This window comes from Nasonia vitripennis, chromosome 5 (assembly GCF_009193385.2).
Source record: "Nasonia vitripennis strain AsymCx chromosome 5, Nvit_psr_1.1, whole genome shotgun sequence".
Taxonomy (NCBI): domain Eukaryota; kingdom Metazoa; phylum Arthropoda; class Insecta; order Hymenoptera; family Pteromalidae; genus Nasonia; species Nasonia vitripennis.
This window is the reverse complement of record NC_045761.1, coordinates 16697061-16722114: the sequence shown is the minus strand read 5'-3', so window position 1 is coordinate 16722114 and position 25054 is coordinate 16697061. Positions and strand designations below refer to the sequence as shown.

The 25054-nt window shown below is 35.7% G+C and overlaps 3 protein-coding genes and 1 long non-coding RNA gene across 6 annotated transcripts in view; 1 reads left to right on the top strand and 3 right to left on the bottom strand.

Moving 5' to 3' along the window:
• Positions 1–165: 165 nt before the first annotated feature.
• On the bottom strand, positions 166–8498 carry LOC103316471. The gene is made up of 6 exons (XM_031932709.2): positions 7384–8498; positions 1208–1424; positions 947–1141; positions 607–869; positions 422–533; positions 166–340 (listed from the first exon to the last, which is right to left on the bottom strand). Exons 3-6 carry the CDS (start codon positions 1104–1106, stop codon positions 192–194), a joined length of 684 nt encoding a protein of 227 aa, XP_031788569.1. The 5' UTR covers positions 1107–1141; positions 1208–1424; positions 7384–8498; the 3' UTR covers positions 166–191.
• Positions 8499–8607: 109 nt separating this feature from the next.
• On the bottom strand, positions 8608–23726 carry LOC116417776. Of its 2 annotated transcripts, none has more exons than XR_004228034.2 (5): positions 23453–23726; positions 10145–10386; positions 9627–9725; positions 9213–9535; positions 8608–8856 (listed from the first exon to the last, which is right to left on the bottom strand). It is a non-coding gene; the product is annotated as an uncharacterized LOC116417776 (long non-coding RNA). The 2 variants fall into 2 exon arrangements; XR_004228035.1 differs by lacking the exon at positions 23453–23726 and adding an exon at positions 11198–11666.
• On the bottom strand, positions 18208–20363 carry LOC107981186. Its single transcript, XM_031932797.1, has 3 exons — positions 19728–20363; positions 19306–19655; positions 18208–19238 (listed from the first exon to the last, which is right to left on the bottom strand). Exons 2-3 carry the CDS (start codon positions 19358–19360, stop codon positions 18736–18738), a joined length of 558 nt encoding a protein of 185 aa, XP_031788657.1. The 5' UTR covers positions 19361–19655; positions 19728–20363; the 3' UTR covers positions 18208–18735.
• Positions 23563–25054, top strand: part of LOC100115692 (cyclin-H) — a 1955-nt gene continuing 463 nt past the window's right edge. Inside the window, exons 1-5 of one of the 2 annotated variants that reach the window (XM_008203836.3) lie at positions 23563–23654; positions 23939–24062; positions 24260–24484; positions 24570–24743; positions 24813–25038. In XM_008203836.3, coding sequence (XP_008202058.1) covers positions 23608–23654; positions 23939–24062; positions 24260–24484; positions 24570–24743; positions 24813–25038 — 796 coding nt within the window. In that variant the 5' untranslated portion in view covers positions 23563–23607. Of the gene's footprint in view, positions 23655–23799; positions 23867–23938; positions 24063–24259; positions 24485–24569; positions 24744–24812; positions 25039–25054 lie in introns of those variants that run through there. The other variant, XM_008203844.4, reaches the window with a different exon arrangement.

Genomic DNA, 25054 nt, shown 5'->3' with positions numbered 1-25054 from the left:
CTCATATAAAGTGTAAAGATAAAAAATAATTTTTAAGCATAGCAAATATAAGGTACGATTTTTTTTATAATTTAAAGTGTATCTGTCGCCTTAAGCATATTATTAAAGAAATGATTGCTTCAAGTACAAACAAATAAAAAATAGTAACTTTTTAACTAAAAAAATCTTGCAGTAATTGCACCTACTACTTCTTATTTTCTAAGAAATTGTAAGAAATCTTTCATAACAGATAATTTTTCCTTTCTGTAATTTTCTGTATCTTCCCTTTTCAAGCGTTTTATTTCTAACGACTGCTCTAAATATGATGCTTTTAGGTCTTCTAGTGCTGATTTTGAACGCTCTATAAAAATAAAAAATAATTTAGACGCCTACATATGAAATTGTTTAATCAATTATTACTTAGTTTCGAATATATTCTTACTTCGTGAGGTACTTGGTCTTTTGTTAATATCCACATTGCCTAAAGGCAAATTTGATCCAGCCACGGACAGTGGTTTTATCCATGGTTTTTTATTGTACAGTTCATCCAGCTCCTACATTGAAACAAATTTTTATAATAATGTCATAAAATATACATGTTTTAGATAAAATAAACGCTGAAATTACTTTATAAAAGTTACATGTTTTTCTATCATTTCCGCTTTGAGCGTTATGATCTTTTACGTTTTTGTACATTCTTTTGAGGGAGTCCATTTTTGAAGTACATCGACTTGTAGTTACGTTATATCCTTTAGACACCATGCCATCTGTAATTCTTTTCCAAAAAGTTTTGTACGTCATCTTGCCTTCATTATAAGCAGCATCATTGTCTTTATATAATTTAATTAAAAGAAGTATCTCTGCGTCACTCCAAACATAACGACCAGTCTCTTAAAAATATAAATTTTTATGTTATTAAATATAAATTACATTACAACTAATTGTATATCAATTATTTATATCTTACGTTTACTACTGGATTCATCATCATTAATGTCATCGTTCCCATACATTTTAATGAGATTTTTCAATTCATCAGTGTCATTTTGCAGTTCTTCATTACTAGTATTGTTTGCCTCCATGAATGTCGATACAGAATTTGATTTTTGTTTATCTAAAGCTGCCATATGATTCTCTAATAACTATGTCGCAAACGAGATATCTGTAAGAAAATGATCTTATTTAATTCATGTCCATAGCTTATTTAATCAATATTAAAAAAACCAACCGTTCTGTGCTCGGTTAAAAGTTTCCTGGTCAACGAAAAACATGAATTTCTCCATTGTTGAAGGTTCTATCAATGTTAACTCAAATACTGGATCCTTTTCAGCGTTCAATACTCCATCTTTCATGGCATCAGTCTCCGTATTGTTTCTGTCTAGCATTAGATGAACTAGGCAAAGCCGATAAGTGTTCATGTAATAATTCACTGGCATATGCTACATCTGCGATAAAGAGTAGCAGTATACTAATTTAAGTTCTTTTTTTTGTTACCAACATTACTCTGAGACAAGGGTTTTCATCAAATTATAATATTTTCAGTAAAAATTATTATACTGACAAGTAGTACAGCCACAGACTGACACAATGAGAAAAATTACTATATTTGTTGGAAAAATTATAATTTTTTTTTTTTACGTGGCATTTGGAACTCGAAAGTTCATCGCCTCATCTACGCAAGCCTTCCACGCTGCCCTATCTTGTGTCAACCCCACCCAAGATGTACCTCTCCGATCGACACCCACCCGTCCTATTTCTACTAGATCCGCTTTTACGTTGTCCTCCCATCTACGTCTAGGTCTACCTAGAGGTCGCGTTACCATCGGCCTGCCCTTCATGACACGCGCTGCCGTACGGTCGTCTCCCATTCTCGCTACATGCCCTGCCCATCCCAATCTGCGCGATTTTATTATTCTGTCAATATTTGGTGACGCGTACAGATTGTGTAACTCATCATTGTGTAGTATCCTCCATTCTCCAGTTTCCTCATCTTTCTTCGGCCCGTATATTTTTCGCAAGACTTTATTTTCAAATACCCTAAAACGGTTGTCCGCCTGCTTAGTGAGAGCCCACGTTTCGCACCCGTACAGAACCACCGGCAGTATTATTGTCCTGTATATTCTTATTTTAACGTTTTTAGACAACAGCCTCGACTTAAGTAAATTACTCACGGCGTAGAAGCAAGCATTACCCGAATGGAGTCTCTTATTTATTTCGACATTAATCTCGTTTCTATAATTTATGGTCGTACCCAGATACCTGAATTCGCTAACCTTTTCAAAAGTAAAATTCCCAACTCTGAGATCTTCCTCCCCTCTGCAGATGCCTAGCTTATCCACAATCATGTACTTTGTTTTTGATTCATTCACTTCTAATCCTGTAAACTCCACTGCTTTTATGAGGATTTCCGCGTTTCTTGCTACCGTTTCCCTACAATCCCCCAGTATATCCAAATCATCTGCGTAGCCTAGTATCTGCGTTGTTCCATTAAGCGTTGCGCCCAGCTGGCTAACCTGCATTTTTCTAACGGCATACTCTAACGTTAAGTTGAACAGCACCGTAGAGAGCCCATCCCCTTGTTTTAAACCATCGCGTATCATGAAGGGTTCTGATACATTACCGCCTACTCGGACCTTTTCCGTGCTTCCGTTCAGACATATTTGAATTAATCTCACAAGTTTTTTCGGTACACCGAGAAGTACTAGAATTTGATACATTTTGCTTCGCTTAATAGAGTCGTACGCTTTTTTAAAATCTATAAATAGTTGGTGTATGGTTTCGCAAAATTCCCACTTTTTCTCTAACAACTGTCTTATGGTAAACATTTGATCGCTCGTCGATCTGTTGCGCCGAAATCCGCACTGATAATCTCCTACTATATCTTCCGCGAATGGAGTGAGTTTAGCTTGTATTACGTTTGACAGAACTTTGTAACACGTTGCTAAAAGTGAGATACCCCTATAGTTGTTGCAGTCTGTCTTATCCCCCTTTTTAAAAATCGGTATAATGATGGATTACTTCCAATTTTCGGGTATTGTTTCATTTTTCCTGATGGCACATACTAGTTTATAGATTTTGAAAGTGAGCTCGACGCCCCCATATTTGAGTAACTCAGCTGGTATAGAGTCATTTCCCGCGGCTTTGTTGTTTTTTAGTTTTTTAATCGCGGTCTCTACTTCTTGGTAGCTCGGTTCCTCCACGTGGGGTTCAGCAGTGTGAATTTCGTCCCCTAATTCTTCGCTATTTTCGTGCACGTTTAATAATTTATCGAAATAATTTTTCCACAGCGACAGTAATTCGTTGTCATTTGTTACGAGGTCCCCGTTTTCGTCCTTCATTAATTGCGCTCTACTCCTAAAACCCTTTCTGATGGCGTTAATCCCTCTGTACATTTCGCGGGGGTTATTTTCCTTACTGTTAGTTTCTATTCTCCTAATAAGATTCTTTTGATACTCCCGCTTCTTATTTCTGTAGATCGCGCTCGTCTGTTTCCTTACGTTAGAATACTCTTCTACGGTCCTATCGCTTCTATTTTGTAAGCTATCTAATTTAGCCTTTTTGCGCCTTTCAAATCAGAGTTCGCACTCTACGTCAAACCATGGTTTGCTCTTTGGCTTTTTCTTTTTATCCAGTACTTTGTTCGCGGCCTCTTTTACCGTTTTTTCGATGTCCCCCCATAAACTATTCGGTTCGTCATTCCCCTCCAGCGATGTGTTTGCTTCTTCAAGTGCCTGAAACCTGTTATTAATTTCTATCTGGTACCCAATTTGCTCTGTTCTATATCCCAGTTTCTCAATATCGAAGCTTTCTACCTTGTTTGCTCGCTTACTATTTTGATTCGCTACTAGTCTAGCTCTTAATTTGGCTACTACTAGGAAGTGGTCCAAGTCGCTATCTGCCCCTCTGTAAGCCCTTACGTCAAGAACATTAGTATGACGTCTTTTTTCAATGAGGAAATGATCAATTTGGTTCTGTGTGGCCCCGTCCGGCGATGTCCACGTTGCCTTGTGTATGTTCTTATGCTTAAAACACGTAGTTTTGATTATAAGATCTTTTGCCGCCGCGAAATTTATGACCCTAATGCCGTTATCATTGCTGGCTTCGTGCAGGCTTTCCTTCCCTATAGTAGGCCTAAACATTTCCTCCCTACCTATTTTAGCATTGAAATCGCCTAATACTATTCTTGTGTCGTAAGACGCGAACTGGTCGATTACCTGCTCTAAAGTTTCGTAATAGAGATCCTTAGCTTCTTCTTCTTTGTCCTCCGTAGGACAGTGTACATTAATAAATACATATCTATACCATTCACCTTCGATAATGATGTACGAGAGCCTATCATTGACAGATTTGAAACTTTTAACCGAATGTATAATGCTTTTGCTTACGAGAAATCCGGTGCCTAGAGATCCCCCACTCCCGGCCCCATACAGGTACGTGAAGTTACCTGATGCTACTACTCCGCCATCTGGCCACCGCGATTCCTGTATTGCTACCAAATCTAGATTGTACCTATCAGCTTCCTTTACGAGTTCTTTAAACGCACCTGCTCTGTATAGACTGCGAACATTCCAAGTTCCGACCCTTAAGTCCCTTTTGATTCGGATTTGATTTTTTTGAGCCATGATGTTATGTTAAACCCGCGCGCTTCGGATCCTGTTCCGATCGCAGGTGAGTCCACCGTTCTAGAGGTGATAACCCCCATACCTCTCTAGAACTAAGTATGAGAGCTTTCCGACTTTGACAAGGACAGTGTCAACTCGTCGTCAGACACACTACGGTTTCATTCTCGCATCCTAACGCCCCCCTGCAAGGCAGCGCGCCTTCGCTGGCATCGTTACCGCGTAAGACAAGGTGACGAATCATTCTACACATCCCCTTTCGGGGCAGTTGTCATCGCTCCCGCATCCTCCTCGGCAGCAGGATTTTTGCCCATTTTTGTAATGTGTGATGAAAGAAATAGATTGAGAGATAAGAGATAATGTGAAGTGTTTTTGTTGTTGTGGTGCTTGTGTAGTGTTTCTAGATGAATGCGTTCGACAGTGTGGGCTCATCACACCCACGCCTGTTCCTATCGGCTGTCCGCGGCTGCTTATTCAATTTATTCGCAGCTAACCTCTTTCTCAAGGGCTGTTCCTCTATCCGCAACCTAAGGACGCGCTGTGTAGTGGTGATAGGCATCCACCCGTCCGATCTGGACGACAACGCCCAAGACCCACTTAGGGTAGCGGCATTGTAACAGTGGAAAAATTATAATACATAAAGTAATATTTAATATTAGTAACGACAAATTTCACTTTAAATATTGTAAATATACATGTACTGTACGTATAGTATTCCTATCTTGGGTTAGTTTGAGGCTTTTTACGTAAACTCTTTTCTCAGTGTATGTACATTCAAAAATATATATAGGGTGGGCCATTTTAATCAAACCAGTCTAATAACTCCTAAATTAAGCCATGAACAGAAAAATTGTTCAGATGAAAGTTGTCCAGGATCAAGAGGGACATCTTTTTGTGCAATTAGTTTTGACCTTGAACTCAAATTTCAAGGTCATTTGAAGGTCAAATTTTTTTTTTAAATAGGACCCCTATTATTGATAGCAGATTCGGAAAGAACAGGAAATTTTACGTCCGAAACGTCCGAAAGTCAACATCCTCTAAAAGCTCTGGCAGTCGATCTCTGAGCAATGCCAAATAGCTATTCTGGTTAACATTTTGACCGAAAAAATATGGCCCAATCAGGTAACCATTAATGATCCCACACCACACCATTAAACTCCATCGGTTTTGATGGTCAATAGCCCTGTACCAGTGGGGATTTACAGATGACCAGTAGTGACTATTGTGCCTATTTAATTGACCATCACTGCGAAATATAGCCTCGTCAGAAAACATAACAAATCTGAAAAAATCTGGATCATTTTGTAAAACTCCTAAAGCCCACTGGCAAAAGTTAATACGCATTAGAAAATGGCGTGGCCTCAGCTCATGAACTAATCTTATGTGGTAATCGTGATAGTGGAGATTATTGAGAATTCTCAATGCTGTTCTTCGTGGTATACCGATTTTTCTTTCAATTTGTCGACTACTAATTTGTGGATTGAGATGAACAGCTGCTAAGGCGGCTATAACATTAGGATCATTTTCGTTGTAATCGTGGTGTCTGCGTTGACGACGAAGATGTCCATCACGAGCTCTTCGAAGTAATCTGAGTAATGTGTCGTGAGTAGGACGCCTTCTTAGAGGAAAGCGTTCAGCGTAGAGTCGCACCGCGGCTCTGGCATTGTTTTGGGTTTCGCCTAAGATCATTATCATAACCATAACTAAACCAAAATAAGAAAGTGACAACAAAAAAAGGAGGAATTTTCAAACTGTATAATTTTTAAATCAAATTTGTAACTTCTTATTTTCTTACGTTAAGACATTGTGATTTAAATTGAAAACAGCGTGAGAACATTCGTTACAATTCATATTAGATTAAAGAAATTCAACTTTAAAAAAAACATCTAAACTGGAAATGATGCACTTTGGCAAATACAATTATTAAAAATTTTTTTAATATTACAAAAGCAAAATGCTGTTTAATATTTTATCTTAAATAATGTATTTTTTAACATCCTACCTTTATTGTTTAACCATTTTTTACGATTTTGAAACGTTAAACTTTTACTTGACTCTGCTTCGACCGTGAATGAATTGACAACATTGATTCCATTTGACGTTCCATTTCCCACTCCCATTAAGAACTCAGATATTTAAAATTATCATGTTTACTTCAAAATTTATTTTTGACCACTAAAAATTTGTTAACGAATGTTAAACAAGCATCCTAGTGAGAGGCAATGGGACTCACAGTAAACAAGCACCCCAGTGAGAGGCAAGGGGACTCACGTTAAAAAAGCACCCCAAAGGGAACAGAATCCTAATACGTCCACGTCGTTGTTCCTGGGTAGCGCTGAAATTAGGGAATTATTTTGTTTTCAAGGTAAATATTTTCATGGTCATTGTCACATTGGGTTTGAATATTCATCATAAAAGCACATTAACTACGATTATTCTATCAGAAAATGCGATTAAATAGCAATTACAGTATTTCTTAACATTTGACCTTGAAATGACTTTGTGAAGGTCATGAAAAAAATTTTGAAATACCGTTTCGGACGTAAAATTTCCTGTTCTTTCCGAATCTGCTATCAAAAATAGGGGTTCCTATTTTAGAAAAAAATTTGACCTTCAAATGACCTTGAAATTTGAGTTCAAGGTCAAAACTAATTGCACAAAAAGATGTCCCCCTTGATCCTGGACAACTTTCATCTGAACAATTTTTCTGTTCATGGCTTAATTTAGGAGTTATTATACTGGTTTGATTAAAATAGCCCACCCTGTATATTTTCTAATATTTTACCTTTTAAAGCTCGATCACGTTTAGCAACAGGAACCATCAAGGAATGAATTTTATCAGATGTATCCATTACCTGCAGTTGAACTAAATTATTTGCTTGGCCTAGCTTTAAGCAATTTGTTTCATCTCTGACCTTCTTTATGTCTTTCAACATTTTATGTTGATAAATTGGATCTGAAATTATAATTATACAATATTGAAAGAAAGCACAATAAGTTGTTAGGTACAAATCGTGAGGTTATGTATTTACCATTTTCGATTTTTTCAACATCTTCAGCGTTTACAAGGACCTTGAAGGTTTCCTTAGTTTTCGGATCAACTAAAGTTCTTTGTTGTTTATTTACTTGATCCATTATTATTGAACTATATTCACAAAACTTTATACGAGTGAACAAAACTCAACAACGAAAAACTGAGCTTGCGGTCATTTCATTGTTTGTGATTCGCGGAATCCCTGTGTTTTGGGATGCGGAACACAGCTCCAGTAGTCAGAAACCGTATCTGACCGTTGTGAGACATCAAGATATAATTCTGACATTGCACTGTTGCCAAATGAGTTTACTGGCGATTTACTGCTCCCGTATCGAACATACCCTATAAAGCCGATCAGAAGCGCGATTGAATGCGACGTTGCCAAACTGCCAACCGTAACAACGTGAGTCAACGATGAGTCGGAGCGATCTCTCAGCTGACTAGCTACGTACCGTCAGTACTCCCTTAAGTGTAGTGAGGCCAGTGGTCAATTGAAGTGAGCGCGAGATTACCCTTCTCTGGGTTTCATTTCGCGAAACCCCCGATCGCTTAGCAATCATGTGACCTCCGCACTACCACCTTTTTTACGTCAGTCTTTTGGCCCGAGTCCTGACATTTGTCAGCGGGTTCCTGACCCATATTTTCTGGTTTTAAAAACCAGATATTGTCAATCCGGAAATTCACCTTCACGAAACTACAGCTTTCGAAAACCATACGTTTTCCCGGCTCGGCATAGTCTGTCTCGCAAAAGTAAATTCCCCAGATCACGGAAAACCTCAGGTTTTCTCGGCACAGCGCGGCACATTCCCGGCGATGGTTGGGAGTATGTCAAATCCATATGTCGATCTTATTTTATTTTATATCTATTTAGATGTAATGAACCTACCCTAGAATCTTTCAAACGCAAAAATTCATTTAGAATCACAACGATATGTTGCGAGACCATCAACTTTCGAATTAAAAAAAAAACACCTATTTATTATTAATTTTCTTTATTTTTAAATGTTATTATCGCTTGGTTTATCAATACAGCTTATTTAACATTGAATAGCTAGAAAACAAACGGAAATTGCACAGGATAAAATGTAACATTTTTGACTGGCACTGTCGATTTAAAACTCTCTTGAGATTCGAGCTTCGATTGTTACTATGTTCCTTGCCAGCAATATATTGAAATAAATGTTTGTATTTCTTGCAGAAGAGAATATGGAGATCCTTACATTTCTGTAATCACAAAAAAGTTTAATTAATAAACTGTAAGAATGACATTTAACGTTCTAAAACTTAGATACTAATAAAATGTTAGTAAAATAATTGCAAAAAATAATATCAAGTTGTAGCTTAGTGCTATACTACAAAGGTTGATTTGTCGATTAAGCGAAGAAGCAATTTTATTGTAAATTAGTTGCGAGACAAATGTAATCGGAGTATATGTTTGATTTAATAAATCGACTAATTGTTTCTCCTGACAGTCGTAAATGTTTTACATTTTGTTTTCAAATGGTACTAGGTTCTATATTTATCTAATTCTATTAAAAAAGGGATTAAAAAACTAACGTACAAGCTGCTTTGTTACTAACCTCACTTAACTTTTTCCGTTTTCTATTAGCTTTACTGTCTTAGTTATTTCTAGTAGATTGTAATCCATTTAGATAATATTTCTCTACTTTAATATCTTTTAGAAGATGCTTGTTATTTAGAACTTGTTCGGCATCTTTAATAGAGCCGAATCTAACTTTAACAATTAGTGGACTATTTGCCTTCGTACATTTATCAAATCTTTTTATCGAAATTTTACTCAAGTTGATACCTCTAATCTTACTGAACTCTCGTTTAACATTACCCAAATCCTCCTTCTGAGAACTCAATGGAAAGTCCTTAATAAGAAGGTAATGCTTCGAATCTATAATAAATACCCATAAAACAACATACTGATAAAAATAAAAGACATTAAAAGTATAAAAATGTGCTAAAAAAAGAAAAAGATTGCATACCATTTTTGCATGGATATGCATTCAAAATCATGGGAGAATTCGATCTTTCGGACTTCTTTAGACGTAGACAAATCATGCTCCAGTACTCGAGCTTGCTACCTGTTAAGAAAAAACTCGTCGTGATGTTGTGAACCGCTTTATTCAAAACAGGTTAATGGTGTAGTCCGTATGCAAGTTCTTTTTCAACTGATAAAGCGTTTCAAGCTAACTTGAAACGATTTTGAAAACAACTGAAGTTGTTCCTAATAGTAACACACTTAACGTCTCCGGTAACCCACGTGTATTATCTAATATTGATAATTTTCTAGTTTACGAACAATGTAGATGCGGTAGCACGAGTTCGAAAATTCATCTACTCTGGCCTATTGATTTTGTCCGGTACTGGCTACTTGACAATGCTTACTTGAGCAACTCCGGTAGTGGCTACCGGATTCTCCAGTAACCGTAACTTTTTTTTCTCAGTGTAAGACTTACATACAAACATTAATACAATTTACGCAGGACTTTTAAACTCTTACCTTCATCAATAACTTGTCCGTATCCAATTATCCTGTTGCAATTAAAATAAAACGTTTTTATTGTTCCAACTTTAGCTTGATGAAACCAATCTTTTATCAACTTTTCTTGATTTATAATTATTTCTCTGACGGCCCAACTTGCTATTTCTCGATTAGGAAAAGAACTCACTGCTCCATGCTGATGGATGTTTTCTAAATCCTTTACTTTTTTGTTTATATTACTGATGCTTATGCCGATGTGCCTAGAATAATGAGCATATTCTTTTAAATGACAATCAAAAAAAGGTACTCCCGCTGTTGATTTATAATAATAATCCCAGCAAGGTTTAATTTTTTTCCCAACAATAACCGACATTGTTACACCCATGTTAACCAATAGGCACGAATCGGTCATGTATAGATACATCGTCATGTAGTATATAGATACACGTATAGAATATATATATATATATATATATATATATATATATATATATATATATATATATATCCCTATATAAAAAAGTCATGACCAGATGAAGTGAAGCCAAGAATCCGTGAATATGATTGGCTCATGTAGTGCGCATCCGTCAAAAGTATCGTTAGAATTTTTTGATTTGTTTCCGATTTCTAAAATTGATTCTAATATTAAAAATGTAATATAATACTATAATACATATCAAATTATAATGTGTATTTATAATATTCTAGACACATTCTACTCTCGAGACTATTCTATTCTCGAGACATAACCTTAAAATTTTAAAAGGAAGTTGGCGACGAAACCGCGGCAATTTTGAAATTTATATGAGCGCGAAATGAATCATATATTGTAAAGTTTGATATATTTCCGTGATAGAAAACAAATATTAAAAATATCAATCAAGTATTTATATTTCATTTAATAAGTTAATGAAATTATAGTCTACTACATATATATATACACACACAAATTACACATGTTTTTTTACATAAATGACTTTTTATGTAATATCTTGAAACCACATAACTGTAACTAGCTTACACTAAACTATTTATTAGGATATTAAAAAAAAATAAACTCTGTTTACTTACTACTTTTCGTATCTTACTTAATTTATAAACGCGCGACGATCGAAACTACTAAGAACAAAAGTAAAACTGAAGGAAGGTAACTATTGCTAATAATTGGGATTGACGAATGAGTATGAGAGTAGTTTTGATATCTACACCTGGAAACTATCGTGATAGCATACATTTTTCCCTAAGGAACTGCTTGAAAAATATGAAAGATAACTATTATCTATACACAAGTGAAATAAAATTTCATTGTAAATGCGATTATAATTCTACGAGAAGTCGGATACTTTGAAGTCAAATAATCAAGGTCTTGTATTTTTGAGAGACCAAGTTTTTTTATATGCGTTTGACATATAAAATTCTAAGCATTATTTGCCACGACCGATCGGATGAAAGGGCCTAGAGCATCATATCACACTTTTTTATGCAACATCGTATTAACCTTACATATGCCTATCAATTATGGCCGTTTTTTGGCCATTTTCATTGTCATATATCTAAATCTATATAATCTAAATTTGCAGAACGGAAGAAGAAAGAACCTTAATTTGAGCCTTAGATGGTTTAAATTGACCGCTGGGATCAAAAGTTATAAGGATTTTAAATAATAGGAAAAATCGCTAATTTTCGTAAAAAATCGAAAAATTGGTGATTTTTTGCCATTTTCAAGCCTAGAACACTTTTGACCTAGGCAACCATTTTTAACTCACTAGCCCTCAATTTAATTCTTTCTTTTAATACTTTGATTCTATAAAAACACATTTTTGGACTGCGCCTCCAGACAAAAAGTGGCAATTTTCTGGTTTTCATTTACTTTCCCCGTGTTAAATTCTCATAAAAGAATTTAAACTGCCCCGCAAAAAAGTTTGGCAAGCAATTGGCCATACACGCGCGCATTTTCTCATTCCCGATGGCCCAAAGGATAAAAAAAAGTTGGTCTGGTAGGTATGCCCTCAATTTGAAATTCTCAACTTCCAACACCCGAGTTGTTTCCACTCGCTCGTGGATTTGCTCATATCTATAAAACAGCGCAGTATTAAATATTAAAACCATTATTCGATAAGTACAAAGTACCCGCTTTATCTACGATATACTAACTATATATATATATATATATATATACACACATATATATATATACACACACACACTTGGAATTGCGTTTTAAGATTAACATAGTGGAGTCTTAGTGCTCCAAAAGTAAAAAGTTGCTCTAGGTTTAAAGGATTATTATGTAAATTAATCTATTTTTATTAATTGTCTTTGAGTAAAAAAATGTATAGAAAAATTAGCACCTTGAAACTATATGGCAACAAATAGTTACAGGCCAATTACTGATATACTACTTTTGGTAAAAAGTAGTATATTGTGCATATCAATGGGAGAAAATAGGCTAATGGAAGCGAGGATGAGGTGTTCTGTAAACACCTCACCTGAGTCTGAAAAAGCCTTTGTTCCCATGGTACACACCGTATTTTTACAACAAGGGCATAAAAGGATCTTTTTAATGCTAGAAAATAGCATAGGTAATCGTGCATTTAAAGTCGCGCACAATAGAGTTATTTTATTTTTGTTATTTTTAATGTTTCAAGTTCACTTTTAAAAAGTTTATAAAATTTGCAAAAACTTACTAAACACGTATTTATAGCGAGGAAAAATGACCTGTTTTCTCCCCTAAGGAAAAAATGGTAATTTTTCACCGCTCGCAAAACTAATCCATAAACACAATGGAGATCCAGTAAAATTAACGTAGCTAACAGTAAACCGAATATTCTCTGTTACCTTTGCTAAACATCGGTCAAGGTATGTTTAACTCGATCTTCTGTACTAGTCGCCACACCTATTGGGATTTTTAATTTTAATTTTGTACAAAATTCTGTAATAAACTCATTTTTCGACTTAATAAAAAAAAAATCCAACAATTGCAAACAAATATACTTTTGGCGTAATAGGCCAAGATGTAAAGCATTTTTACATGACATAATTTGTTGCTGCAAATCGATTGTGCGATCATATAAAGGATGATGAGCAGATAAAAAGGTATATGTTTTTCACTCGCATTTATGTACCTTATTGTTAGTTATTAACAATTTATTGCAAAAAACACGCGATTTAGGTCTTTTTTTGCTTATAACTTTAAAACTAAAGGAGTAATCGGAATGCTCCAACGAGATGATTTGTAGAGAGTAAGAATATCTACAAAATGAGTAATCGAACGCTTCAATCGGATAATTAGGTCCAGATATAATTAGGAAAAAACGACAAATTTTGCGTTTTTGATAAAATTCATGGCTACGTCATTTTTCGAGTTGGAGCGCTAGAATTTTGGAAAAAAGTAAGGAGTATAATGTTCTTTATATGTGCAAAAGTTAGGAGATGTCGGATTATTAGTTTGCTCAAAATCGCGATTCGAAGTTCGCGGTGCATTTTTTTCCGACAGACCTGTATGCTCTACCGTAAGTCCAATTAAAATTTAAAAAAAAAGAATCGATCAAGTGCCTGGAAGCATACGATAAACCTTCGTAAAGTTCGCGAAAATCGGCCGAGCGCGCGCTCGCAGTCGAGTAGTGGGGGGCGGAGCAGCGGCGGAGGAGACGCGTACATATAGTAATAGGTGCGCATGGCGCTCACGTTACTTATCTTTGCATTAACATTTCTTAGCATCTACTGCACCTATTTAAATGATTTTTTTCTATTTTGGATCTAAAACCCAATAATGCAGCACTCTTACGTTTGTGCGTTATTTGGAGGGAGGGTAGAGGGAAGTCATGGGGGAGGGCTTTAAAGATTTTCAAAAATCACATAAAAATGAAAAAATTTTACATTATTTGATGGGGGGCCAGGGTTCGGGTAGGTAGTGGGAGTGTAGGGATAGTCTAGCCAAAATGATCGTATAAAATAGGAAGATATATACACACATATATATCGTATATACAATATATATATATATATATATATATGATGGAGCTGTCTTATGCACGGAAATCATGCAGAATCATTGATAGTTCTTTGAGCAAAGTGCATATATATGTATACATAATATGTATGAATAAACCAAAGATCAGGACTTATGCGGACAAAATTGGAAACGAAAGAGGAATTATACAGACGTCAGCATAATTTTGTGATGATTACTTTAGTGAAACAGGTCTTATGCGAACAAATAAGACTCTTTTCTATATATGATCCCATATTATGTGATTATTTTGGCAAGACTTCTCCCACCACTTCTCCATCACCCCCCCCCCCCCCGCCCCCCCCAAATAACGTAAAATTGTTCAATTTTTATATAATTTTTGAAAATCTTCAAAGCCCCCCCCCCACCAAATAACGCACAAACGTAAGACTGCTCTATGCATTATAGGGTTTTAGACCCAAAATAAAAAACATCATTCAAATAGCTATGCTAAGAAATGTTAATGCAAAGATAAGTAACGCGAGCGCCGCGCGCACCTATTACTATATGTACGCGTCTCCTCCACCGCTGCTCCGTCCCTCACTACTCGACGGCGAGCGCGCGCTTTTCGGATGCTTCCAGGCACTCAATCGAAAAACTCTAATCGACGTTTTGTAGTGCACGATGTCAACTTCGATTCTTTTTTCAAAATTTCAATCGGTCGTCGGTAAAAAGTTATCGACACAGCGCAGATCTCAAGCCATGTGCTCACCTAAACCCGTAACGGCGAACAGCAAGGCGGAGTAGGTGACGGCAAACATCACCCGAGCATGTGACGCTGCCATGCCTCGAAAAGTGACATACAGTAGACGACCACCAGTATACTGGTGGGACAAGGAGATAGCGAGTGCACGTAGCGAGTGCCACTGGACCAAAGACGAAAACAACGGGCAAGGAAGAAATACTATAAAACTGGTGGAGGCCAGGAAAAAGTAGAAGGCCGCAGACAAGAAATAAAGGACGCTAAAAGGAGTCTTAAGAAGAAAATCCGCGAAAACAAACGACGGTGCCTTAAGGAATTACACGATGAGGTCTAACAAGACCCTTGGGGTCGACCATACAAAATAGTAATGAAGAAGATTAAAGGAAGCTACGTGCCCCCTCCAAAATGCCCGGAGCTATTACACCGGGTAGTAACCACGCTGTTCCCTCAGGCAACTGGAAGAGCCAAGTGTCATCGAAAGAGGTTTAAATGAAGAGGCTGTCCCACCGATCACAATTGAGAAATTGTTAGCCGCCTGCAGAAGGGTAGGAAACAAAAAGGCCCCAGGGCCTGATGGCATTCTAAATATTGCGTTGAAGCATGCCATTCATGCTCATCCAGGGGTCTTAGTAGACTTGTACAATACATGTCTAGAAGAGGGAACATTTCCCACAAACTGGAAAAAACAACGACTAGTGCTTCTGCCAAAAGGAAAGAAACGACCCGAGAAGTCCTCATCATACAGACCACTCTGCATGCTGGATACCCCAGGGAAGATTCTGGAACGCATTATCTGCGTCAGAATGGATCATTTTATTGAAGGAAAAGGTAGATTAGCGGAACACCAATATGGCTTCAGAAAGAAGCGTTCAACCCTGGACGCAGTTAGTCTAGTGATTGACGCTGCACAAACAGCGATAGAGGGGAAGGATGGAAGGGAGGAAAAAAGAAGTATTGCGCCATAGTTACATTGGATGTCAAAAATGCATTAAATTCGGCCAGATGGAGTGAAATACACGAGGCACTTCGGAAGCAGGATGTGCCCTTATATATAAGGAGGATGATGTCCGATTATTTGAAGGACAGAATTCTATTACACGACACTGAGGACGGTACTAAGACATATAAAGTTACAGGAGGCGTCCCCCAAGGGGCAGTACTTGGCCTGTCAACTTGGAACATCATGTATGACGGTGTACTACAGCTACAATTACCTGAAGGAGCAACAGTCGTAGGATTCGCTGACGATATAGCAGTAGTGGTAGTAGCGAAACATAAAGAAGAGTTGACAAACATAGCTAAAGAGTCAACCCGTATAATACACAAATGGCTAACAGAGACGGGACTGGAACTATCCAGTCACAAAACGGAAATTATCCTTATTTCCAGTAGGAAGAAGATGGAGGAAATCATACTGACGGTGGATGGACATGAGATCGTTTCACAACCAACCATCAAATACTTGGGTATCACCATCGATGCAAGACTAAGTTTTAAACAGCATCTGGAAATAGTCAGTGATAAAGCAGCAAAAGTTGGGGTTGCTCTATCACGATTGATGCCAAATATAGGAGGGCCATCTCAGAAGCGAAGGTTACTCTTAGCTAGTGTAACCACATCGATTATGGTATACGGAGCCCCAAAATGGGCAGATGCGATGCGAGTGAAATCGTATGCACGAAAGTTGACTACCGTGTATAGGCGAAGTGCACTAAGAGTGGCGTCCGCTTACCGTACGGTATCGGACGATGCTGCCTGCATTATAGCGGGTATGCCACCCATTGACCTCTTAGTGTTGGAAAGAAAGGACGTATTCGAAGCTAGGATACGATCGAGTGATAAAAGCCAGAAGGAGTTCTGGGATGCCGCAAGAAAGAAGACGATGGTTGAATGGCAAACAAGATGGGACACTAGTCGCAAAGGACGATCGACTCATCGCCTTATACTAAGGATAGAAGACTGGATTGGAAGAAGACATGGGGAAGTTAACCACTACCTCACGCAGTTTTTGACTAGGCACGGATGTTTCCGGGCGTATCTGCATCGGTTCAAACTAGACGACCATCCAAACTGCCCAATATGTTCGGATGCAACAGAGGATGTTGAGCACGTCTTTTGCGAGTGCTCGATATCATCAGGAGCGAGAGGTTATCTTCAGATCAGAGTAACTCCTGAGTCGATTATGACGGCCATGCTGACCTCAGAAGATGGATGGTGCACAGTCAGCAACTATGCAGCAACATTCTCAAGAAAGTCAGGAAAGACGAAGAATACAGAAGAAGACAAAGAGGCTCAGTACGTACGTGTATATGTGCGACGCAGAAAATGAAAGATGACTATAGTGATGACGACCACATCAACTAGAAGTGGGTGAAAGTGGGGGCCTTTTGCCCCCCCCCCCCCCCCATTCGATGACTCTCATCCGCGTACAAATTTTAGTGACTTTCGAATAGTGCCAACAGTAACAATGTCTCTAACAATCTTAAAACGGTTAACCGCACGCATGCCATAGGTATGAGTCATACAAATGTATACTTGAACATAAATTTAAGAGCGGCTCTGCTCACTCCGTTGGAACCACAGAGAAAAAAATTAAATCAAACGACGAGAACTGCTTTTGAAACGGGTGCCGACAAGTCGTTGGTTATCTCGTAAACATCAGCTTTGTGATTTCAACCCTCAGCTGATGCATATAAACGACCGTGAGCCAAACCGGACATAGGTCAGCCGATTTGCTGTTACTAATAAGACACGAGTCATCGGGTGACAAAGAACCAGAGAAACACCCTCATGTGCGGAGGCGTGCATATTAATACCAACAGAGATCGGCAGGCTAAAGGCTCGTTACGTTTGACTTACCCTGCTAAAAATACTGTATTGAAAACGATTTAAATCGATTAAAATTTAATCGACTTTAATCGTTTTGAATTCATTCAATCGACCCACAAGAATTTGTCGATTAAGTGTATAATATCGTAATAGTGTTTTTCTGGAAGAAACTGTAACCTCTTACTTTAACGAATCGATTAGTTCGTCTTAACGTTCACTCCTTAGATAAATTAATTCTTGTTCAGTGCTATGGAAGTTTCAGACGAAACATTGTTTGTTATAACAAAAGTTAAAGAATATCCTTGTTTATATGATAGAAAAGACCGAAATTATAATAATGATAAAGTAAAACATTCGATTTTTCGGAAAATTGCTTCTATGGTTAATCAAAATTTTTCATCAAGTTTAAAAATGCAATGTATGCAGTGCATATAGCCTATCTTATGTAATTTGAATTTCTTTTTATTGATTGTAAATATGTTTATGAATAACTTATAATATTTTCAGTGACAGCAGAGAATTAAGCATCTTAAATTTTTAGAGCCATATATTTTACACTTGCCAACGTCAGAAGATAGCAAAAACAACGACGAAGAAAAGATATTGAAAGAAGACATTAATAACTCTGATGAAGATCTTAATTGCCAGGATGTAGAAAGAGTAGTTTAAAAATGTAAAAATCAATTCCAACAAGATAAAACTATGAAGAGTATTATTTCAAGTACTCCATCTACAAGTATTACTGTTCAAAACACATGTACAACACCGACAGTACCAAAATACGATTCAAAATGCAATAAAAAAATTGCTGAAAAGAGAAGCTTCATGATGCTGTTTCAAATGTTTTAAATAAAACAATAAAGGCCGCAGAAGCTTTAAGTGATGAAAATGATGATTGCTATTTGGTAAGTATTGAAGAAGCCCTACTGTCGGTAAAAAAAGAAGAATTGGTGAAATGCATCAATGGAGTTTTGAAAATCATTAAACGTTACACAAATGAAGCAACATAATACTATGTACAGTTTTCGTATCATTTCTGTAATAATATAAGTAAGAGCGTACTAATTAGAGAAGAAAATGTGTAGTAGAAAAATATATTTTAAAACGTTCTCTTATGATAGCACCAGACTTAATGCTTTGTCTTTCCGGCTCCGTGACATAATTTTCTTGTATATATTCTATATCTTCTTCATCATTTTCATAAAGAAGAAAATTATGTAGTCCAAGAGATGAAGTCACTACTAATTCAGTATTCTCTAAAAGAAAAGCTAAAGGCTGCTGTAAAATTAGCCATTTTTCGCTTAATATTCCGAATGCACATTCTATATTAAGCCTAGCTCTTGAGAGTCTGTAATTAAAAATTTTCTCTTCCTTGCCCAAATCTCTTCTGCGACTAAATGGTTTCATGATGTGCTCCGAAAGACCAAAAATTTCATCGTTTACATACACAAATGATGTTTGTATATTTGTGTTAGTGATTTTTCTTGGTTTGGGAATATTGATTCGATTATTTTCTAATAATCTTGACAAATCTGTCTGCTTGAATACACTCGAATCACTGTTGCATCCTGAAAAATGTATTTCCATATTGTATTTATATACAATTTCTATTCAATATAATTTTTATTTACTTACCGAAATCCCCAAAATTAAACCACGTAAATCTTCTTTTATAGTCACAAATAGCCATAAGCACAAGGCTATTGAACTTTTTATAATTTTTGAAATTTCCTCAAGCATGTGGTGGCTTTTGAATTGGAACGTGCATACCATCAAGAGCTCCAATGCAATTGGGGAAATTCCATCTCTTTTCAAATCCATCAGCAATCTGTAGCCACTGTTGTTTGCTTGGAAACTTTATATACCTCTCTACTAAAACTTCACTCAGTACCGCACAGACTTCTTTGAGCAAAACATAAGCTGTTGATTTGCCAATTCTATACAACCATACGCCATTCATGATACTCCCACCATGTGCAAGATAACTAAAAACCGTTAACATAGTTACATAGTATTTTTATAAACTTTTATTAAAATTTATTATAAATTATACTTACTGAACCACAAAGGCAAGTCGTAACCCTGGACTTAATGCCCTTCTAATACTACGTTTTAAAAAACGATGGCTCACAAGATCATACAGTTGAATAAAATTGTTTACACTCATGTGCATTAAATTATAAAATTCTTCATGATCTTTTAAAGCAAAATATTTAAAAATTTGGTCAAATGCACCATATTGATCCCTTAATTGAGGATAAATATGTGGTTTTGTCCATCATCTTCTAACTCGTCTCTTCTCTATTTTTTTCAACAATTCAATCAAAATTTGACTTTGACATATCAAAGCTAATTGTTTTATTTGTTTATAACTTTGATTGTAATGCATTTTTCGGAGCACAAGTGATACGCATAGACCAATGACAGAGTTGTAGTAGAGAAACTGTTACGGTTACATGTGAATAACCAAACTTATATAAACGCGTAGATTGGCAACTGCAATGCGCGTTCCACGGAGCCACGAAACAGAACGCACAGAACAGAACAGACGGAACGGAACGCATTGTAGAAAGGCTCCAGTGGATTACCTGTATGCTGCTTCATGGCAGTACTGTGCTCTTGTAGAGATTTTAGGTTTTCCGTACAGATGATTATTGTAAAATATGGAAGGCGATGCAGTACCGCATTAATCATTTGACCAAGTTTGAGATCAAATAATTAATTATTTAAAATCATTCATAGTTTAGATATTTACATTTTGCGCATAAGCTATGAAGTTTTTATGTAAAATTTCAAAAATTTGTACAAAATGTGTTTTATATTCATATAACGTGTGTACATATAATTGTGCAGAGGTAACTTGAATTGTTATTTTGATTCGAAACTTTTTTATTGTTCTTAAAATTTGTTAATATGTACTTAATTTGTTAATATGCAAAGTTTTACGTAAATACAACCTGATATTTGTCATTTTGTTTGAAAGTAACTAAAAATATAGCTATTACGTTTCATTTACAATGACAAATTAAACAGGTTTAATCTTTTTCATTAATTTTTTTTTATCATTGTCACCACTTTTTTATTTGGCTAGAACGACTTATCTGTTCCTCTGTTGGTGGATTTTTGTTTTTCGACATACAGTGCATGTACAAAATTAACAAACTTTCTTTTTAATTTAAAAATGCATGTGGTTTTATTTCAAGACTTTGTATAGAGCATTGTAGTTCCTTGTTTTTACCACCAACGCGAGAGCCTAAAAGTCGAGACATAGTTGCGATTTTTCGATGACAGTAATATTCATTAATCATATCATCATATAATTTATTTCGATACATAACACGCTTTTTATGCTTTGCACGGATAAAGTAATATTAAATTTTACAGTGATTGACAAAGCCCAACCGGGGAATGCCAACGACATGGATCCAAACAGCAACTTTGTTCCGATTGGCCGATTCCGGCAATCTGACGATACGGTAATTATTATAATTTATTATTTTTATTATTATTTTAAGTCATTGAGTATTACATTTATTATTATTTCTCATTTTATATGTATAGTATCATATAGGAAGTAATAAATGGATCCTCTCAGGAATTTACGATAAAATGATGAGCAATAGACAGAGCCCATGTGTGTGCGTTGGATCCATTTTATTGGTTATCTTCGGGGAAAACATCTTGACGAGGAGTACGAAGACAGGAAGAATAAGTAACAGAAGGAAAGATAAAAATGCTAAAAAAGGGAGTGAAGAAGCAGACACGATCCATTGCAATTAAAATCAGCTGAAAATAGTGAAAATGTGGAAAAGTTGGATGCTAGCAAATTAGCCATTTGCTTCGGTAAGAATACCAACATTATAAAATGTTAATAATTATTAAATATATATATATATATATATATATATATATATATATATATATATATTAATAAGTTTGATTAAACTTTTTAGATGTGTACTGCCACTGGCTAAAAAATTATTACGCAAAAATTAATGGAGACTATGACCACTTCGTAGAGATGACGATCTTTAACAAGTACGTATCAAAAAAGATATCGTACTTGAGAGGCCACCACAAAAGAGAATTAGAAATAAGAATGATGATGGTAAGAAGTTCTTTCTAAGTAACGTTTCTAAATTAGTAATAATATAAATAAACTATAATTTCGTTGAAGCAGGAGGCAGCTCTCCGGAGAGAAGCGTAAAAATACGTTGCTTATCAAAATCAGAGAAGCATCCTAAAAATATCGAAAAAACGCAAAACAAGCAAACGGATCTATAAATAGATTCAATAGACCTCATCGATACACAAATTATCACAGAAGCAGAAGTACACCACTCTGCAAGTAGTGGAAATGAACTCGATGATCTAGAAGCTAATGACGTAGAATCAATAAACAGCGAATCTACACTTAACAACGACGATACACAACTTGTTGCAGATGATAACGAAAAAAAAAGTGAATCGGATTCTGACGTTACCCTGTACAAGATACAAACAGTTAATATTTTACCTGTATTTATAAACAATATTTTTAGAAATTTGAGAGTGATTGTTCTTTCTTTCGAAAAAATTGTTCGTTTTTTAAAAATTACTCTGATATTGAGTTTAAAATAAATCAGTTACAGTAATAAAACAATTTATGGAAAAAATAGTAAGTTTTGACAATAATAAAAATATATTTATGTATGATTTTACGATTTATATTTCTTTTTTGTCAAGTAGTTTTTTTATGCACAAGTGGTTATTGTAAGTACATATACTTACTGTAAACAATACTATAAATAATAAATAATCGATTTCAATCGTGTTATTTATCCATTTATGGCTGAACTTTTAATACCTTCTTTACATTAGAACTTGATAAAACGCTTCTAATGTAATAAATGGTATTAAAAGTTATAGCCATAAATTTGTAGACAGCACGATTGAAATCGATAATTTGCGATTGACTCGTGCTAAACCGTTCTTTTAAATTAAAAAGGATATATTTTAATTCTAAGAGAAGGTATACAAATCGATTGGCCAAAATCCGCTATACAACGGTATACTGAGTACGGTATACGATCACTCATAGATGATTAAAGTCGATTTAATAATATTCAATTCAATACCTAAAATCGATATAAAAAATGATTACCTCGAAAATAATAGACGGTACAATTAAAGCCGATTGAAGTTATTGATACCCCGATTAAAAACAATACATTTTAATAACAAAAAAAAACATTACAAACGATTGCCTTTTAATTAGAATCAAATACGATTACATTTCATTTAAAAAGGCATTGAATCGATTTTGAAACTATATCTTAATAACTCCCTGAACATTTAAAATCGATTCAAACCGTTAATGTACAAATATCGATTAAAAAGTATACATTTAAATAGTTAAAATCTTAATTGATTTCAATCGACACTTGTTCAGCATTTCCAATCGATTTTTATCGCTTAATCTTTTTCAATTGTAATAATTGGGATTAAGATATAGTCTCAAAATCGATTCATTTTTTTCTATCCATTTTAATCCGGGATTTTTAGCAGGGTTGGACTTTTCGGGACTACTTTGTACGCATTTGCTCTGTTCGTGAATTTTCTTTGTATTGCTTTTATTGATTATACTCTATCGACGCAAGATTGTATTCATTCGTGAGATGTATTATAGGTTTATGGTTATTTTTATTTTATTGAATTCGAAATTACTCAGCAATTTAAAGGTTATGCTTATATTGCGGGACGAAAATCTTACCATGATAAATAAAAATCGAAAGGAGCTTACCAATTTTACGCTTACTTTTCCAGCAAAAATCTTTTTTGAGTATAGTAACAGTGAGTACACTTTTGATAAGTAATAGTAGCATAATGAATGTCAAAATCCTTTCTCAGCTTATGCGCGTATTGCCATCTTCACTGTCAATGCAGAACATAGGCTAAATGCCAGCCATTCCTCGATTCCTGTTTTCCGGCCCAAGCGATAACTCGTAAGTATAATAAACTCGCAGGTCAGAAACTGCAGCGAAGCGCGAGCCAGTGCGTGGCGCCATCTCTCAATAGCTCTGTTTTATTCACTGTAGCTATATAGGTAATTGATTGACTGCGGTTAGCGGTTCAGCGGTTGTAAACATATATACTTATTTGATAAGAAACCGTAAACACGGAGTGCTTGGCGCTCGCCGCTCGGTGCTGGCTGCAGGTCGAGTCATGTCGAACGTTTTGTTAAAAATAAGAATATTTTTATACGTATATTGTTGTTAATATCTGGTAGGTTTAAGATGTTTCCGTTAAGTACCCAGAAGAAGTATTGGCTATACAACGATGAAAACGATATTGCCATTTTGAGGAAAGAGGCTAATGCCGAGTTTATTGCTAAGCATGGAGCTAATATGCCAGTAAGTTTTCTGTCTAATACATTGATTTTATTATAATTTACTCATGACTATGTGTAAAATCTGTTGTATGGATGAATCGTCGATATATTTCTTACTTAGTTTCAAGACAATCAATTTTGATTTCTGTAGAGTTTAGAGGTTAGAGATTTATCTATAACAAGACAAATATGATTACAAACATTTATTGCTTCATCTAGGAGGACAAAAGAGAGAAGCACTTCCTTTCGGTGTCAGAGGAAAGGGTACTTCAAAGATTTTACGAATCACAACTTAAAGAATTTTGCAAAAGGTTCAGTCCTCCGATGCCCAAACCAACAATCGCTACAGCACTGCACTATTTTAAGAGATTTTACTTGCGAAACAGTGTCATGGATTATCATCCCAAAGAAATTCTTGTAACCTGTGTGTACTTAGCTTGCAAGGTATCAATGGCGTGTTTATGTCAATATTGCAGAAAGCATTACATCAATTAGATTTTTCATTATTTATTTTTATATTTTTTGACAGGTTGAAGAATTTAATGTATCAATAATTCAGTTTGTGGCTAATATTATGGGAGATAGGGAAAAAGCTTCTGACATCATACTTAACAATGAACTTCTCTTGATGCAACAACTAAACTACAATTTAACTGTTCACAATCCATTCAGACCCGTTGAAGGACTTCTGATCGATATAAAGGTATAAAAGGATGTATCTGTAATTCTCAGATGTTATTATATCCCAAGAAAATATAATTTGAATTTTTAGACAAGGTTTCCATGTCCTTCTAATCCAGAAAAATTAAGGCCGTACATCGATGAATTTTTGGAAAAAGTTTTTCTAACCGACAGTGTCTTATTATACGCTCCCAGTCAAATTGCATTAGCGGCAATGTTGCATGCAGCCTCTAGTACAAATGTCAATCTAGATTCCTATGTCACAGATGTATTATTTTCAGGAGAACATCTTGTAGCAATTATTGAAGCTGTGAGAAGTACGTAACAGTATGA